At 35.1% G+C, this 18123-nt stretch overlaps 1 protein-coding gene across 6 annotated transcripts in view; it reads right to left on the bottom strand.

Annotated features, from left to right (window-relative positions):
• The window catches only part of PIK3C2G (phosphatidylinositol-4-phosphate 3-kinase catalytic subunit type 2 gamma), a 385825-nt gene that overhangs the window by 16653 nt on the left and 351049 nt on the right, over positions 1 to 18123 (bottom strand). For 5 of the 6 annotated variants that reach the window (XM_089920361.1, XM_089920358.1, XM_089920359.1 and 2 more), the window contains one exon: positions 1436 to 1561. The exons of the other annotated variant lie outside the window; for it this stretch is intronic. In XM_089920361.1, coding sequence (XP_089776487.1) covers positions 1436 to 1561 — 126 coding nt within the window. The remainder of the gene's footprint in view (positions 1 to 1435; positions 1562 to 18123) is intronic. 6 annotated transcript variants of the gene reach the window in all.

The raw sequence follows: 18123 nt of genomic DNA, 5'->3' as shown, positions 1-18123 counted from the left end.
GGGCTTACGCCCCACAACAGACCAACCAACACCTGGCCCTGCTGTATCCTCACCAAATAAGGAATTACCCTGTATAGCAAACCACCCCCTCCCCTTGCAAGCCGCCTTCTGCTTTTACCCCAATAAAAATTCCCCTCATCCAGTACTGGACGCGACTTCTCTGGCCCCTTTCTCTCGGACCAGTGAACCTTGCCCGGGAGCGCTCCCTAATAAAGCTCACTTGAAGCTTTCCTTCGTTTCGCGGTGCCGTTTGTTAAGATCCGACCTTACATAGATAACTAATGAGAACCTACTGTATAACACAGGGAACTCTACTCAATGCTCTCTGGTGACCTAAATGGGAAGGAAATCCAAAAAAGAGGGGATATATGTAATACCTATAGCGGATTCACTTTGCTGTACAGCAGAAACTAACACAACATTGTAAAGCAACTATACTCCAATAAAAATTAATTATGCTGATTAAAAAAAGAGAAAAGGTAGAACTTAAGAAGCAAAACGGAGGTGTAAAGAAAGAGGAAGCAGTTAACAGTGCTGCCGTCTAACTGTTCCGGAGAGGAGAGCCTGATGGCTCATTGGATTGAGCAATTAGGAGTCTTTTGATGCCATTTGAATAAAACAGCATCAGTCAAGGTCAGAATCCACATTGCAAAGGATTAAAGGGTGAGAAGGAAGTGATGAACTGAGAGCAGGAAATGTGTTAATTTTGCAAAAGTTTGGAGGTGATAGCGAGGGAAAGAAAATTTGGATGCTTTTAGAAAGGCTGACTTGAAGAGTTTGTTTTGTTGTTTTTTTAAGATTTCTGAGTTGAGGATCCAGTGGATGAGACAGCCTTAAAAAAAGGTGAGCAAATAATTAAGTGAGCAAGGTACAGAGGAGATGGGAAAGGATGGAATCAAGAGAATAAATGTAGGGTTTGCCTTAGAATTAGGGGATCAGATGTTCAAATCATATACTACAAATGAATTAGAGAGCTATATATAATATAAATTAACTTCAATATAATTTGTACTTTGTACTTCTTTATATTTTTCAGTTTTTCAAAAGAGATTTTATAAAGTTTATTGCCATACACAGGTTAGACTATGATAAAGTTATTAGGTAAGGAAAACCAGGTAAAGAAAAACTTGTTAGAGAAAATAAGGTAGAGTCAGGGGTAATGTTAGTAGGTGAAACAAATGCTGTGAAGTCTTGGGCTCTCGCTGGAGGCTAGCCACAATTTGAAACTTGGTTCATAAGCACTTTGAAAGCAGTATCTGTATTTTCCAGTTCCTATAGCATCAAGAACTGTGATCGGCAGACAGTGGCTATTTTGGGAAATGACTTCCCTTTATGGAATAATGCTGCCAATTACTGTAAATCTTCCATATTTGGTTAAACTGAAAAATGGTAAGAAAAATACAAAACGACTGGACAAGAGTTGACTCATACTTACAATTTCATTGTAAGTGGGGTCGGTACATTTTGGAACAGATTTTGTTTTCCTCCTCCGAACTGCACTGGGATATGATAAAAGATAAAATTCAACATGTGCACTGGGCGTGGAGCCATCTGGGAGATGCTGCAAAGGAAAATGCTTATAAATATTAATGTGCATCACTATTATAGAAAACAAGTACACAGCTACTAAATATCTAGACCAAAGGCAGGATCAAGATTTATTACAGTCACTGTTTATCAGAAAATAAGAGAACAATCAAAAGAAATACATCATTGCTCAAAAATAATCCCAAAATACAGTTTAAAAGAGTAAAACTGTCCATCTTAAATTAAGTATTGTGTCAGAGAACTACATTTAAAAGTCCATTAAATGTGATTGGCTCTAGCTTTTTATAGTAAAAACTAAATTTGCATTTTTTTAATTGGAGTATAATTGCTTTACAATGTTGTGTTAGTTTCTGCTGTACAATGAAGTGAATCAGCTCTATGTATATATATATCCCCTCCCTCTTGGACCTCCCTCCCACCCATCTAGGTCGTCACATAGCACCGAGCTAAGCTTCCTGTGCTTTATAGCATGTTCCCACTAGCTAAATTTGCATTTTTGACAGAAATGGTCAAGAGATGAATATAACCCACAGGCAGAGACAGAAACTGAGTGCCTCAGGAGACTGTACACCACTTGAAAATAAATAATTCAAGTTTAGCACATGAGATGTAGCATTTAATGACATGTAAATGCATATTATATAATATCACATTTTCAAACAGAAAAATATCAATTAGACCTACAAGTTTAATATACTTATAAGGCTTTAAGAGTTATAATAATTTTATTATCTAAATTATCCTAAAATATATTGGATAATCCTTTTACAATTGTGTTCTGTGGGGCTCCCAAAGTTGCCTAAGTTGCTGCCTGATGGGTAGATCAATGATGCCAAGTGAGTAGATCTCTGGACCCCCTCTCTCTATCCTAACACCCCTGCTCCCCTATCCTGGTTTCAGAATGTCTCTCTTCCTTTTCCACTTTTTTCTTATGGATATTTTTATTTCTTAATAAATTTGAAGAATGAGTACACTGTTTTAAAAATTTGGAAACCACTGTACTTCAGAGAAATGGGTTCTAGCTTTGTGACCAAATGGAGAACAAATTGTACTAAAAAACTATGCATATCTAGTTTGATAAAATGAGAAATGCTTGTGTAATTTATATTTAAGTGGATGATTTGAAAGTCACAATTGAGGAATTAAATGGTTCTCTTGGTGAATACATTCTAACTATTAAATCAGTGATTTCCAACAAATATTTTTATATTCTGAATCACAGCGCCATTCACATGTAAACATCCAGTGACACCCCCAATGTCGTTAGCTTTAATTTTATATCTTTCTTTGGCATTCAGAAAAGCATATTGGAAAGTAAGAAAACGTGACATATATTATTATAGGACTTTTATTCCGTTCTAATTTACATGGTAAAAATTATGTCATTAGGAAAATCTGGCTCTTTATTATTATTCGCAAATTAGATAAAATACATCTGGACACACCCACATGTCAAAACGCTAAGATTGTCAAACCTGCTGCTTTAGATGGTGCTCAAGGTATCCCTGTCCCACGTGAAACCCTCCCCCAGGAGGAGCTCTGAAATGTATCAATGGCACAATGGAATTTTCTGTGATACAGAAAAAAACATTGCTATTAATATTTGAGAGTTGATTTGTATGTGTGTGAGAAAAATGAAGGGAGAAAAATGTTTTTGCTCTGTGTAACTGTCTCTCTTTTCTACCACTGGGCACTGGGCTTGAGGATACCATACCTATAATCATTGTATGTTTCATCTTAGTGGTTAGAATCATGGTTCTGGAAAAGGACTTTTTGGTTGCAATCTGGGCCTCCAAATTTCCCAGCCATGTGGCTTTTGGTAGATAACTTTTCTGTGGATCAGTTTCCTAACCTGTTAAATGAGGATAAAGGTGATATCTGTCTCAAAGCATTCAAAAAATTAAATAAACCATGTAATGTGAGTATAGTGCCTGAAATAGAGTAAGATTCAATAAATGCTTGTTACTATTTTTATTTTCTATAAATTGAACAAGAATACACTACAATGCATTGACTGGACAAGATATGCCTAATGTACTATGACATTTATGAGCAGGGTTTCTCAATCTTGGTACTAGTGGCATTTGGGGCCAAATGATTCTTTGTTGTAGGGGGCTGTCCTGTGCATTGAGGATGTTTAACAGCATTACTGACCTCCACCTACCAGACTGCAATAGCACCATCCTCCCAGCTGTGACACCAGAAATGTCCCCAGCCATTGCTAAATGTCCCCTGGGGAGCAAAACTGACCCCAGTTGAGAACCACTGATGACTCCCAAATAAGAATCTGTAATTCATCCTTAGGATCTCAGCCTAGTGACCTGTAGAGTGTTACAAGTACCTTATACTCTAACCAAAATCTATCTTCTATCTTTCCTCACCACTCCAAAACAGATTTTTTCAACTTGTTAAAATTGCATTAAATGATACAATTTCATTTCTCCAGTGTCTCCCTTGGAATTGATTTTCAAATCCAAGTATGTACCAAGATCAATATCCTCCCTTTTTGCCCTAGTTCATCTGTCACCACAGATCTTTATTTCCTAACTTATAATTGGATTTTAATTACTTTTTTATGCTCCAGTCTTCCCACTTCATTCCTTCATTCATCCTGTATATCACTGTTGCATTTAACCTTCCTGTAAAGCTGCTTTGATCCTGTCACTTTCCTTCTCAAAACACTCAAGCAGTCCACCGAGGAATAAACTCCCAATCACAGAAGGGAAAAAGTATTTTGTATACCAGCCTTCACCAAGCATTTAGCAATTAAAGGTTTGGGCTTCTGTTTCCAATTAGTGTCTGACAAGATCCTTGAATATCCTGTTGTTTTCAGAATAATAGAACAATTTAAGTCAGGGATGCATTCGATCTGAGCAGCACACTTAGTCTTTCCTCCGCGGCTGTTAAGTGCAGACATGGATTTCTTTTAAAGAGAATCCTTTCTCCCCCTATAGCAGCTGTCTTATCAACACTTTTTCTTTTTCCTCTTCTTACTGGCACTGTATCCTGCTCCTTAAAGATCTCATCTAATTTATTAAAGAGATCACTAGGTGTCTTTTCATCAACACTTCTCATTTTACTGTTTGCCCTTATGTTTATGTGAATTAAATTTTATTTTAAAATGATTAAATAGCTCCTACTTGTCCATCTTACCCCAGAAATTTTACTCTGGTTGTGTTTTAGACCTTCACAAAGATTTAACACTTTGACTTGAAGAGTCATAAGGCTTGGGGTTACAGAGTTCTTAGTCTGAGGCTCCATCTTGAGTCTGAGGCTCAAACAATGAGAAGTTTCCTTGTGTCACCCAGAGGATGTTTTTATTCACAGTGGATTGAAGTCAGGCAGCACTACCACTTTTTTTAGAATTCTGGCTAATATTTTTACTGTGCTCAGATGATGTGAAGTCATCCAAATTTGACTTTTTTTGCTCAGACTAACTCAGAATTTTATATATTCTAGATTTCCTGTTAAAATGCTTACCATTTTCTATGTTTAAAAATGGTTTTATATATGTGTCAGCTTCCTCATGAGATAAGAAAATATTTAAAAGGAAAATCCATGTCTTGTTCTATACTTCCCCTCCCCCCATGTTTGCTTTGGGTTTTGCTCCATTGGTTACAGTACCCTACTACATTAACCCCACCCTCATTTCTTTCTTCCTAAGCTTTCAGTATGTTTCTGAATCTCCAACTAAAATTTTTAAATCCTCACTTGAGATTGGGCTTTCCTTTACCTTATTCGTTTCTTTCTTTTCATAGCTATGTCTTCCTTACAGCATTCTTTTCTTTTATAGGAGTCCTGTCCCTAACACAGTACTTGGCATATAGTGAATACTCAATAAACAGTTATCAAATGACTAATTAAATGAGCTATATATTCATAGTGCCTAGTTCTTTGAAAGTACTTCACAAGTATTTGCTGAATCATTATTTATAATGCAATATAAAAACCAGAAGTCTTCCTAACTTCCTAAGATTTAAGTAATTTCTCTTACCTATTGCAATGTTTCTTATTGTAACCAAACAATAAAAAGCCCACTGCAGGGTAAAAAAGATGTATCTTGGGGTCTATTTCCAAGGTCTGTCCTAGGTGTTTACCCTGAACTCTAAGCTGTTTGAAGGCATCTTTCTGCTAGAGCTGATCTTCTCAAGCACATCATTGCATCAGGAATATATGTGTTAAGTTCTGTTTGTTACATCCAATATCTTAATGCTCCACTTCGAAAACTTTGACTTTATCTCACCTCTCAGATCATGTTACACAATTAGATGCTTACTACATTTTCTTACTCCTTTTTTCTCCAACTGGAGCTAGACTGAATTTGTAACATAATTACTTGTACTTCTTCTCAGAACGAATCCTTGATCACCATTTCTTCCACCTGGAGACTTGATCTGTAATTGCTGTCCTCTTCCTGAGACCGTGTTTACTCTTCTGTGATAGTCCTCTCCACCTCTCCAGACTTCTCCCACTAACTCATTAAAAATCTCCTTAACAATAAGCACAGTGGGTTATTTAAATCTCCTTCTAGGAGCTAATGATGACCTGACAATTTCTTGGGGGCTTAATATATGGTGAAGTGTGAACTAAAGTCATATTTTTGTGCTACATTCCTATGCCCTCTCTCAACCTCCTATAAGTTTTCCCCTCCATGTCCTGCTTTGTGGAGTACATGGAAGAAACAGAAAGAGGTACACTCAATTTAATTGGATGAGTGCCTTATGGGGACCTTTGTGTGGAGGCAGGGAGCTGGACCCACATTAGCACCAAGCACTCCCTGCAGAGGAAATAAATATGTCTCATACACGTTTACTATTATACTATTTTTTTCACATATCAATAGGTGCTTTTGTTAATACAATTTTATAATTTAAAAACACTACTGCATTTATAGTAGTTTTAAAAATTATTTTGTATTACTTAAATTTATCAGATAGCAAAAGGACTTTAATGACATCTGAGAAATCAAATTTTTTTTCATTTGTTTGTTTGTTTAAAGAGAGGTCCCTCTAGTTGAAAAGTCTTAGGATATTCTTAGCATTCACTGGTGGAAGAGACTTCTTTCTTAACTAAAGAATGAAATATAGGGGATTCTTAGCTAGGTTATTATTTTAGGTTATAAACATTATGTATATTAGTAAATCTTTATTCACAATGTTGACTTCTAAATAATATTGTTAATAATTAAATAAACCAATTTTCTGCCTTCATTTCTTGCCTCACATTGCACACAGCATTTCCAATGGTTTTCAATGTTACTTTTTTTTTATGATGAAAGTATCTTGAAAATATGGTTAATTTATCAAAATTGAGGAAAAAAAAGTAAGCAGTTGTTTGTAAAGTAAATAAAACCACCTTACATTGTAGGCTATGCCAGCAACTCTTTGGTATTTTCATATGAGTATATGAGAAATATATTTATTTTTCATACATAGTAATAATAGCTACCACCTACTGAATATTTAACTTATTTAAAGCACTCTCTTAAGATAATCCTTGAGCCAGTATTGTCTTTATTTTATTTAAGAGGTTTTTCTATAAAGCCTATACTCTTAACCACTACCCTATACAGACTCTACAAAGAATGCAAAGGAAACTGTCAGATTCAAATTAAGAGCACTTCTAGATCAAATTTTATCAGGAATGTGATGAAGGTACATGGTTTAAAAATATCAGACACTTTGGAAATGTCTGTAGATTAATTCAAAGTTTAATTGTATTTAATAGGTTATTATCTTTTTGATGAATAATTTATGAGAATTTTCCATCAAGTTTTTTTTAACTTAAATGTTTCCAATCATAGGATAATATAGGCTTTGGAAGAACTCAACTGACAATGATTAAAAAATGATGGGACTATCAAAACCTGAGGTCTATGCCAGAAACAAAACAACATAATAAAAAAGCATTTCCCTCATCTATGTGCCTGCCAAATTTCAGTTCTGAAACTGAGGCTAGCCATCATGAAGAGGGTCTTTTTATAAAATGACAATGTACAACAAAAGTACAATAAAAGTGCTTCTGATATGTGGTTTGCTGTATGCTTCAGTTAAAGAAATGGTGGAATGGTCTTTCCAATCTTTCTGTGTGTTAATTCATATAGAATGAGACGATTTAAGGTATTCATGAATTCAATTAGGATGGTCTTCTGCTTCATTTCACACCAATTTAAGCCTTTAATAGAACTTTTATCATCAATAGGTGATTTCCAATAATTTTTTAAAAAATCAACTCAAAAATCAAACTGCCATGTGTCTAGCACTTTGGATGGTCTGGGAGAGGACACAGAAAAGTGATAAAAATAGTTTCTGCTTTCAAAGAAATAAACTCTTTGGCATCATCATCTGGTGTTTTATATATATATATATGTATGTATGTGTATATATATATATATTTTTTTTAATTTTAATCCTCAACTTGATGTAGTTAACAACCAGACAGAAGTCACAATCTAGTAGATAGAATTCCTTTTCTGACTCAATACATACGGACTGAATTGCTTCTAAAAGTCCAGAATTCTAATTATGGCTCCAGAATTTATCACTGAAGTGTTTTGTTTGAAAAGTTTTTCCATTTCTTAATAACATGTAACAAGTAAGGCATTAAACCTCATTTATTTTTCACAATCTACTCAATAGCAAATACTGAAGAACTGTTTGTAAGTTAACTGGTAATTAATTTTTTTTTCTTTTTTCTTTTTACAATTGCACTGAACCACTCTAAATGATTGCAAATTTCCTAACCCCTAGTCTCTATCCACAAGTGCTGAGAAAACTGTACAGATAAAGAGACAGAATATGCTTTGTTAGAGATGGCTGAGGAATTGTGAAGAACAGATGAAATAATGGAAGATTAGCTTTATGATATTAAATTTGATAGTATGGGAAAAAGATGGATTACAAAAAGCAGAAACTAGTAATTTAGAGGTAAAATACGAGTTTTTTACCCATATACCTCAGATATTTGTCTTGATCCTGTCCAACTAAACAGTTTTATCATGATTTAAATAAAGATATAGATATATGATGTAGAGGTGTTAATAATCTGAGTGTTATGGCCAATATGCTGGAACAGATCATCAGGACTGAGTTATGAGGGGCTGGAAGGATGAACTATATCTAACAAAGATGATAACAATAGACTGAATGTCAGGTTCTTCTTTTGGGAAACTCACTCTGCAAATCCAGGGTATGAAATTCTTGTTGCTTTCCTTCACTGGAATATGTATTTTTCTTTTGTTGCTGAAGGGTATATTCCCTGGCTATAGAATTCTAAGTTGACAATTCTTTTCTTTCAACACTTTAATGATGTTCCACTGTCTCTCGCTTCAATTTTTTCTTGCCTACATTGTTTCATTGTTCTCCTATATGCCAAGTGTTTTTCTCTAGCTGTTTCACTAGTTTTTCTTTGTCCTTGGTTTTTAGCAGTTTGAGAACAATATATAAATGCATGCTTTTCTTTGAGTTTTTCCTTTTGGTACTCACTAAGGTACTTAAATTTATAAATTTATGTCCTTCACTAAACTTTGGAAGTTTTTGGCCATTATTTCTTCAAATATTTTTCTGTCCCAATCTCTTTCTTCTGTCCTGGGAGTCCAGAAAAAAAAATGTGACCTACTGTTAGATCTTTGGGTATTTTCTCACAGACCCCTAAAATTCTATTCTTTTTTTCCAATCTTTTTTCTCCATGTTCTTTAAACTGGATCATTTCCCTTGATCTATCTTCCGGTTCACCAACCCTTCCTCCCATCATCTCCATTCTTTTTCTGAGTCCCTCAAGCAAATTTTAAATATTAGATATTTTATATTTCAGTCCTTAAAAGTACATTAGTACTTTTAAAATGAAGTTTATAATTAACTTTAATATAATTAATAGAACATTAAAATAACATAACATTATATTACTTTCAGGTGTACAACATAATGATTTGACTATGAAGTCTAGTTTACATCCATCACCACACAGAGTTCCAAATTGTTTTTCTTATGGCGAGTACTTTTAAGATCTACTCTCACCAACTTTCAAATACACAACACAGTATTGTTAACTATAGTCAGCCTGCTGTACACTATATCCTCGTGACTTATGTATTTTATAACTGATAGATTATACTTTTTGACCACCTTTACCCATTTCACCCCTCCCCCGACCTCTGGCCGTCACCAATCTTTCCTCTGTATCTATGAGCTTGGTTTCATTTTGTCTAGATTCCACACACAAGTGAAATCTAGTGGTATTTATCTTTCTCTGCCTGACTTATTTCAGTAAGCATAATGCCCTTAAGGTCCATACATCCAGGATGTCACTAATGACAAGATTTTCTTCTTTTTATGGATGAATAATATTCCATTGTGGGTCTATACAACATTTTCTTTATTCATTCATCTTTTGATGGACACTTAGGTTGCTTCCACACCTTGGCTATAGTAAATAATGCTGCAATAAACATGGAGGTACACATACCATTTTGAATTAGTATTTTCATTTTCTTTGAATAAATACTCAGAAGTAGAATTGCTGGATCATATGGTAGCTCTATTTTTAATTTCTTGAGGAACCTCCATACTATTTTCCATAATGGCAACACCAATTTACATTTCCACCAATAGTGTACAAGTGTTCCCTTTTCTCCACATCCTTGCCACCCTTGTTATTTCTTGTCTTTTTGATAATAGCCATTCTACATATGAAGTGATATCTCACTGTGGTTCTGATTAGCATTTTCCTGATGATTAGTGATGTGGAACACCTTTTCATGTACTTGTTGGCCATCTGGATGTTTTCTTTGGAAAAATGTCTTTTCAGATCATCTGTTCCATTTTTAATTGGCTTGTTTGGCTTCTTTGCTGAGTTGTATGACGTCTTCGTATATTTTGGATATTAGTCCTTTACTAGATATATGATTTGTTAATACTTTCTCCCATTCAGTAAGCTGCCTTTTCATTTTGTTGATGGTTTTCTTTGTTGTGCAAAAGCTTTGTAGATTGATATAGTCCCAGTTGTTTATTTTTGCTTTTGTTGCCTTTATTTTTGGTGTCAAATCCAAAAATCATCACTAAGCTCAATGTCAGGGATCCTTTTTCCTATGTTTCTTCTAGGAGTTTTATGGTTTCAAGTCTTATATCCAAGTCCTTAATCCATTTTGACTTAATACTTGTGTATGGTATAAGATAGTGGTCAAGTTCCTTTTTTTAGCATGTGACTGTCCCCAGCACCATTTATTGAAGAGACTGGTTTTCCCCATTGTATAGTTTTGGCTCATTTGCCATAAATTTGTTCTTTCTCAAGATTGCTTTGGCTATTTGTCCTCTTTTGTGGTTCCATACAAATTTTAGGATTGTATGTTCTGTTTCTCTGGAAATGCCATTGGAATATTGATACGGACTGATTCAATATTGATTGAATCTGCAGATTGCTTTGGGTAGTATGGACATTTAAACAATGTTAATTCTTCCAATCCATGAGTAGGGAATATCTTTCCATTTACTTTTGTTTGTTCAGTTTATGTTGGTGTCTTATGGCTTTCTGTGTGCAGGTCTTTCACCTCCTTGGTTAAATTTATTCCTAGGTATTTAATTCTTCTAAATGCAGTTATAAGTGGAATTGTTTTCTTAATTTCTCTTTCTGATTGTTCACTATTAGTGTATAGAAACACAAGTGATTTTTATATATAGGTATTCTCTGCTTTTTTGGAAGTTTGCTTTAGGCCACTTTGCTTTTAAGAAAGACTTACATTAACACCTGTTTTTGCTAATTGAACAAAATCCGCAGAGGATTTTCACTTTTACAAGTAAAGGTGAAAAGCAAAAACAGTGTTCAGTGTTTTTTGGGGGGCAGCAAGCTGTTATAGAGGTAGCATGAACACTGAGCAGTGAAAGTGGCACTGCTAAGCTCTTTTCCCAAGAGCTACACTCAGCCTCTCAGCATCAAGTCGCCATAGCTTTGACCTGTGTCTATTAGCATGTGTGCTTTATCTCGATTTATTCTGTGAATTTGTTGGCAAGGTGTGGCCTAAGATAATTGCTTCTTCATTTTTGCCATTTTGGCTTACTAAAGATTTTGTAGGAATGCTCTATTTTTGGATATCGAGGGAAACATATTGATTTTGTATGTTGCAATTTTACTGAATTCATTTATTAATTCTAATAGTTTTTTGTGAAGTCTTTAAGGTTTTCTATACGTAATATCATGTTACCTATAAATAGGGACAGTTTTACACCTTCCTTTCCAATTTGGACGCCTTTAATATCTTCTTCTTGCCTAACTGAATAAAAGTGGTGAGAGTGGGTATCCTTGTCTTGTTCCTGATCTTTGAGGAAAAGCTTTCAATTTTTTACCATTGAGTATGATGTTAGCTGTGAGCTTGTCATACATGTCCTTTATTATGTTGAGGTACACTCCCTCTATATCCTCCCTGTTGAGAGTTTTATCATGAATGGATGTTGAGTTTTGTCAAATGTCTTTTCTGCATCTTTTGGGGTGCTCATATGACCTTTAGCCTTCATTTTGTTAATGTGATCAATCACACTGATTGTTTTCTGGATGTTGAACCCTTCGTTCACCTCTGGAATAAATCCCAGTTGATTCAGGTGTATGACTTTTTTAACGTATTGCTGAATTCAGTTTACTAATATTTTGTTGAGGATCGCTGCATTTATGTTCATGAGGGATATTGACTTGTAATTTTCTTTTCTTGTAGTGTTCTTGTCTAGTTTTGGTATCAAGGTAATGCTGGCCTCATGAAATGAGTTCAGAAGTGTTCTCACCTCTTCCATTTTTTGTAAGAGTTTGAGAAGGATTGATAGTAATTGGTGCTAATGTTTGGTAAAATTCACCTGTGAAACTTTCTAGTCCTGGTTTTTTCTTTGTTGAGAGGTTTTTAATTACTTATGCAATCTCCTTACTTGTTAGTGGTCTGTTAAGATATTCTGTTTCTTCATGATTCAGTCTTGGTAGGTTGTATATTTCTAGAAATTTATTCATTTCCTCTACGTTGTTCAATTTGTTGGTGTATAATTTTCATAATTTCTGATTATGCATTTCTTTGGTATCACTTTAATATCTCTCTTCTTTCATTTCTGATTTTATTTGAGTCTCTCTCTTTTTTTTAGTCTAGGCAAACGTTTGTCAGTTTTATTTATCTTTTCAAAAACACAGCTCTTAGTTTCATTGATCGTTTCTATTATTTTCTCCTCTTTATTTATCTCTGCTTTGATCTTTGTTATTTCTTCCTTTGTGCTAACTTTGGGTTTAGTTTGTTCTTCTTTTTTTAGTTTGTTGAGATGTAGAGTTAGGTTGTTCATTTGAGATCTTTTTAAAAAATATTTTATACCCATGTGGCTGGAAGAGATTGTTGGTATGAATTCTATCTTCTTAAATTTGCTGAGTTTTTGTGTGTGTGTGTGAAATATAATATGTTCTATCCTGGATTATGTTCTGTGTTTGCTTGAAAAGAATGTGTATTCTGCTACTGTTGGGTGGAATATTCTGTATATATATGTCTGTTAGGTATATTTGACCTAAAGTATGGTTTAAACCCAAGATTTTCATATTGATTTTCTTTCTGGATTATGCATTGTTGTAAGTGGGGTATTGAAGTCCATACTATTATTATATTATTGTCTATTTCTCCCTTCAGATGTCAGTATTTGCTTAATATATTTTGGTGCCCCGATGTTGGGTGTGTATATATTTATGTTTCTTATACCTTCTTGATCCCTTTATCATTATATAATCAATTTGTCTCTTGTTACCATTTTTTGGCTTAAAGTCTATTTTGTCTGTTAAAACTACCTCGCTCTCTTTTGGTTTCCAATTACATGGAATATCTTCTTTCATCACTTTACTTTGAGCTTATGTGTGTCCTTAAAGCTGAAAGTGTCTTATACGTGGCATATAGTTGGATCATGGTTTGTTTTTCTTTTTTACCAACCAGCCATTCTATGTCTTTTGATTGGATAATTCAATCAATTTGCATGAAGAGTAATTACTGATAGGTAAGGACTTACCCATGTCATCTTACTGTTTTCTTGCTGTTCTTTTGTTCCCTTGTTCCTCTCTTCCTCTCTTGCAGTCTTCTTTTGTAAATTGATTTTCTGTAGTGGTATGCTTTGATTCCTTTATCTTTATCCTTTGTGAATCTACTGTAGGTTTTTTCTTTGTGGTTACCATGAGGCTTAACAAAAAACATCTTACAGATATAATAATCTATTTATGCTGATAGCTTTACTTCAGTCATATACAAAAACTCTACCCCTTTATTCCCCCCATTTTATGTTATTAAAGTCACAATTTACCTCTTTTTATGTTGTTTGTTCATTAACAGGTTATTGTAGCTATACTTATTTTTAGTACTCTTGTCCTTTAACCTTTATACTAGAATTAAGTGGTTAACACTCTACCATATTATAGTATTAGAGTAATCTAACTTTGACTATATACTTTACCAGGGTTTATAAATTTTCATATATACGTGTTACCAATTAGTATCTTTTCATTTCAGCTTGAAGAACTCCTTTCAGCATTTCTCATAAGGCAGGTCTAGTGGTGGCAAATTTCTTCAACTTTTGTTTGTCTGGAAAAGTCTTTATCCCTACTTCATTTCTGAAAGACAGGCTTGCCAGGTAAAGTATTCTTGATTGGCATATACTTTAGTTCAGTACTTTGAATATATCATCTCACTCTCTCCTGGTCTATAAGGTTTTTGCTGAGAAATCTGCTGATAACTCTACGGGGGCTCCCTTGTAAGTTACAAGCCTTTTATCCTCTTGTTGCCTTCAAGATTCTCTCTTTATCTTTGAATTTTGACAGTTTTATTATGTGCTCTGGAGAGGATCTCTTTAAAGTTGAGTTTTGTGACCTATGAGCTTCATGAACACGAATATCCAAATCTTCCCTCAGATTTGGGAAGTTATCAGCCATTATTTCTTTAAATATACTTTCTGCTCCCTTTTTCCTCTCTTTTCCTGGAACTTCAATATATCACATAGGCTTTCCTCACTCTCCTTTTTTTTTTTTCCCTTTGTTCTCCCCTGACAGGATAATTTCAAAGTTCCTGTCTCCTATCTCACAGATGCCTTTTCTGCTTGATCCATTCTCCTGGTGATGCTCTCTGTTGTATTTTTCACTTCATTCATGATATTCTTTAGCTGTAAAATTTCTGTTTGGTTTCTTTCATAAAAAAAATTTCTATTGGGCTTCCCTGGTGGCGCAGTGGTTGAGAGTCCGCCTGCCGATGCAGGGGACGCGGGTTCGTGCCCCTGTCTGGGAGGATCCCACATGTCGCAGAGTGGCTGGGCCCGTGAGCCATAGCCATTGAGCCTGCGTATCTGGAGCCTGTGCTCCGCAACGGGAGAGGCCACAACAGTGAGAGGCCCACATACTGAAAAAAAAAAATAATAACAATAATTTCTATCTCCTTGTTAAATTTCTCATTTTGTTCATGTATTATTTTCCTGATCTTTTTGAATTATCTTTCTGTGTTTTCTGTAGCTCATCAAATTTCCTTTAAATAGCCATTTTGAATTCTATCAGGTAAATCACAGATCTTCAGGTCTTTGAGTTCAGTTACTGGAAGATTATTGTCATCCTTTGGTGGTGTCTTGTTACTTTGATTTTCATGTTCCTTGAAATTTTGCATTGTTGTCTTCCTATTTAAAGTGGCAGTCACCTCCTCCAATCTTTACTCTCTGCCCATTTCAATGTATCCAGATTCATATTTTTTGCTACCACAGTGTTGTGGAACTTCTTCTCTGCATACCTGAAGTTCCACAAAGGCTCTTTTATCCATGGATGATTGTCTAAGACAATGCTTTCCAGGAGCTCCTGCACCGTGGCTGAGAGGAGCAGGAGTCAGTACACAGCCCACTGCAGGGTCCTCAGCTGGGACTGAGGCCTGTGTGTCTATTACCTGAAGCATAGGTAGGTGAGACTCCTCCTTGATCCCTTGGTGGATGGTGTTGGGTCTCACTTTTGTCTGTGGATGAATGATGAATTTTTGTTGTTGAGTGGGAGACAAAATGAGGGATGGCTTTTGCCACTATTATGCTGATGTCACTCCTAAAGGGACTTCAGAAAAGTCAGGAAGGAACCAAATTATGAGAACCAATGTCAGGGCCTTAGCTTATGTGTTTTTGTTTGTTTGTTTTCTTAAAGTTAGAATGTAGAATTAAGGGAGATTTTGGATAAAGGATAGAGATTAGGGTACAAGGCTTTCAATAAGAAGAGAGACTGATTAAATAAAATTTACATCATGTGGTGTCCTATACATTGACGGCTATGTCATCTGGGGAGATGGTGAGTGTCCAGAGCTGTTGAATATTTAGAGCAATAATTCTCAGCAGGAAATCACTTTATTCTTAAGTGAGACAGAAGTGATGATCAAATATTTGTCACCTGACCATTCTCAGTTTAGTATCAAGTATTATAGAGAGCAGAATTCACCGAGAAAATCTATTCAATTGTAAATACAGCTTAAACTAAACTGCTGTGGACTGTGGCTGTTTTCACAGACGTACACTTAAGCAAACATTGACTTATTTAACAAACATGCATTAAAGGCACAGTATTGCGCTAGCACTATGAGATACACAAAATATATTTCCCACAGCTTTTACAATCAGTAAATTTTCAATACAATTGAAACTACAGGATGAGCCAAGATGATAAGTTTCAAGAGCTGAGATAAGGCAGTGAATATCAAATGGATGGTATATAGAGTAAATGTAACAGGAGGCCAAAGAAGGAAGGATAACTAGGAACAAGAGTGGCCTAGAAAGTTCAGAGAGAGTGAGAGGTTTGAGCTGAGCCTTGAAGTTGAGTTGGACGTAGAAGGTAAATAGAAGGTAAGCAGAAGTATGATATAGTGAACTAGAATGACTGATGTGTGTCTAGTCAACAGTGAAGGTACCATCTAGAATATAACACAAGTTTTGTACTGTGGATGGTGGATATAAAAGGCAGGTTATAGCTAGACTGCGTAGTATCTTAAATATTAGGCTAAACAATTTTAAATTTACTGAGACTCTATTAAAATTTTTTATTGATATGATTAAAATGGAGTTGTAAGATGTTTTAGGCAGAATAGAGAAGTAAGAAACAAGGAAAGGAATACCACAGGAATCAACCAAAATAATCTACAGATAAATTAACAGAGACTATAGAGTCAAATTTTAACAATAATAAAAGTAAAAGGAAACTAAAATGATTTGCTGATTACATATAGGAGTACTGGAGTAAGTTAAAATATAGAAAATAAATTACAGAGAAGTTTTCATCAAGAGTTACTTGGGGATGGTGCAAGTAGTTCTGAGTGAGAGTTGGTTTTAGTGGGAAGTAGAGGACTATAATTTAGGATTGTTGAGTTTAAAGAGATGTCAAGATATCAGAGTGTAAATGCCTATCAGGCAGTTGGAAATATGTAAATTGAGTTCAGAGAAATATTAAAAGCAGAGACATAAATTTAGGAGTAATTCACATAATCTGTGAAGTTTCAAAACTGAATAAAATTTCTTAGGAAATTAGTTTGAAGAGTTGAAGCCCTGAACACTGTAAAATCTTCACATTTAAGGGCTAAAGATGAAGTCAACATCTATTAAAGCACTATGTACCTTATCTAGTTTAAATTTGTAAGTGCTAAGGAAGCCTCAGAAAGAGATTTAGAGAATGTACAGACAGTGAAGTTTTATGGAGAGCCTGAGAATAGAAAAGTTCAAGAAAGAAGAACTAAAGGTGTTGGCTATTGGAAGAGATCAATTACCATTATCATACCAATTATTATAGGTTTATAGAACAATTTATGGTTTGTTTTATTAAGAAATAATTGGTAATCTTTTTTTTTTTTTTTTTTTTGCGGTACGCGGGCCTCTCACTCTTGTGGCCTCTCCCGTTGCGGAGCACAGGCTCCAGACGCGCAGGCTCAGTGGCCATGGCTCACGGGCCCAGCCGCTCCGCAGCATGTGGGATCTTCCCGGACCGGGGCACGAACCCGTGTCTCCTGCATCGGCAGGTGGACTCTAAACCACTGCGCCACCAGGGAAGCCCAACTGGTAATCTTTGAGGGTTAATGTTTCTTTGGTTAAAAAAAATCATGAGACACAATAAAATATCTATATCTGGCCTGGGTACTCTTCACTATCCATTGCTTTGCATCTTATTCTTTGAAACAGGAAATCAGTGCCGTAATGGGCCAACTCTGGAAGAACAATTTTTTATTCATGGAATATAAATCAAATATAATCAATGAGATAATTATTATTAGAAAATTGCCCTTTATCAAGAAACTGACATTTATTTAGATAAAGTGAATCTAGGATGGGGCAGTGACAAATTTCTTTTACAAATCTAGGTTTTAAAAAATTGAAAAGAATTGGGATAGTCAGAGAACTTAGCCAAGTTAGTTTAAAAAGATGCACAAGATTGATGGGCCAAGACAGCAGAGTAGAAATACCCTAAGCTCACACCCCCTCACAGACACACCAAAATTACCACTATTTACAGAATAATGATCAACAAAAAAGACTGAAACCTACCAGAAAAGATCTTCTACAACCACAATGAGACTGGTAGGAGGGGAGG

This window comes from Delphinapterus leucas, chromosome 11 (genome assembly GCF_059928025.1).
Source record: "Delphinapterus leucas isolate spDelLeu-1000000601 "Yukka" chromosome 11, BTC_Dleu_Yukka2, whole genome shotgun sequence".
NCBI lineage: Eukaryota > Metazoa > Chordata > Mammalia > Artiodactyla > Monodontidae > Delphinapterus > Delphinapterus leucas.
Note: the sequence above shows the minus strand (reverse complement) of the source record. Positions and strands in the feature narration are given on the sequence as shown.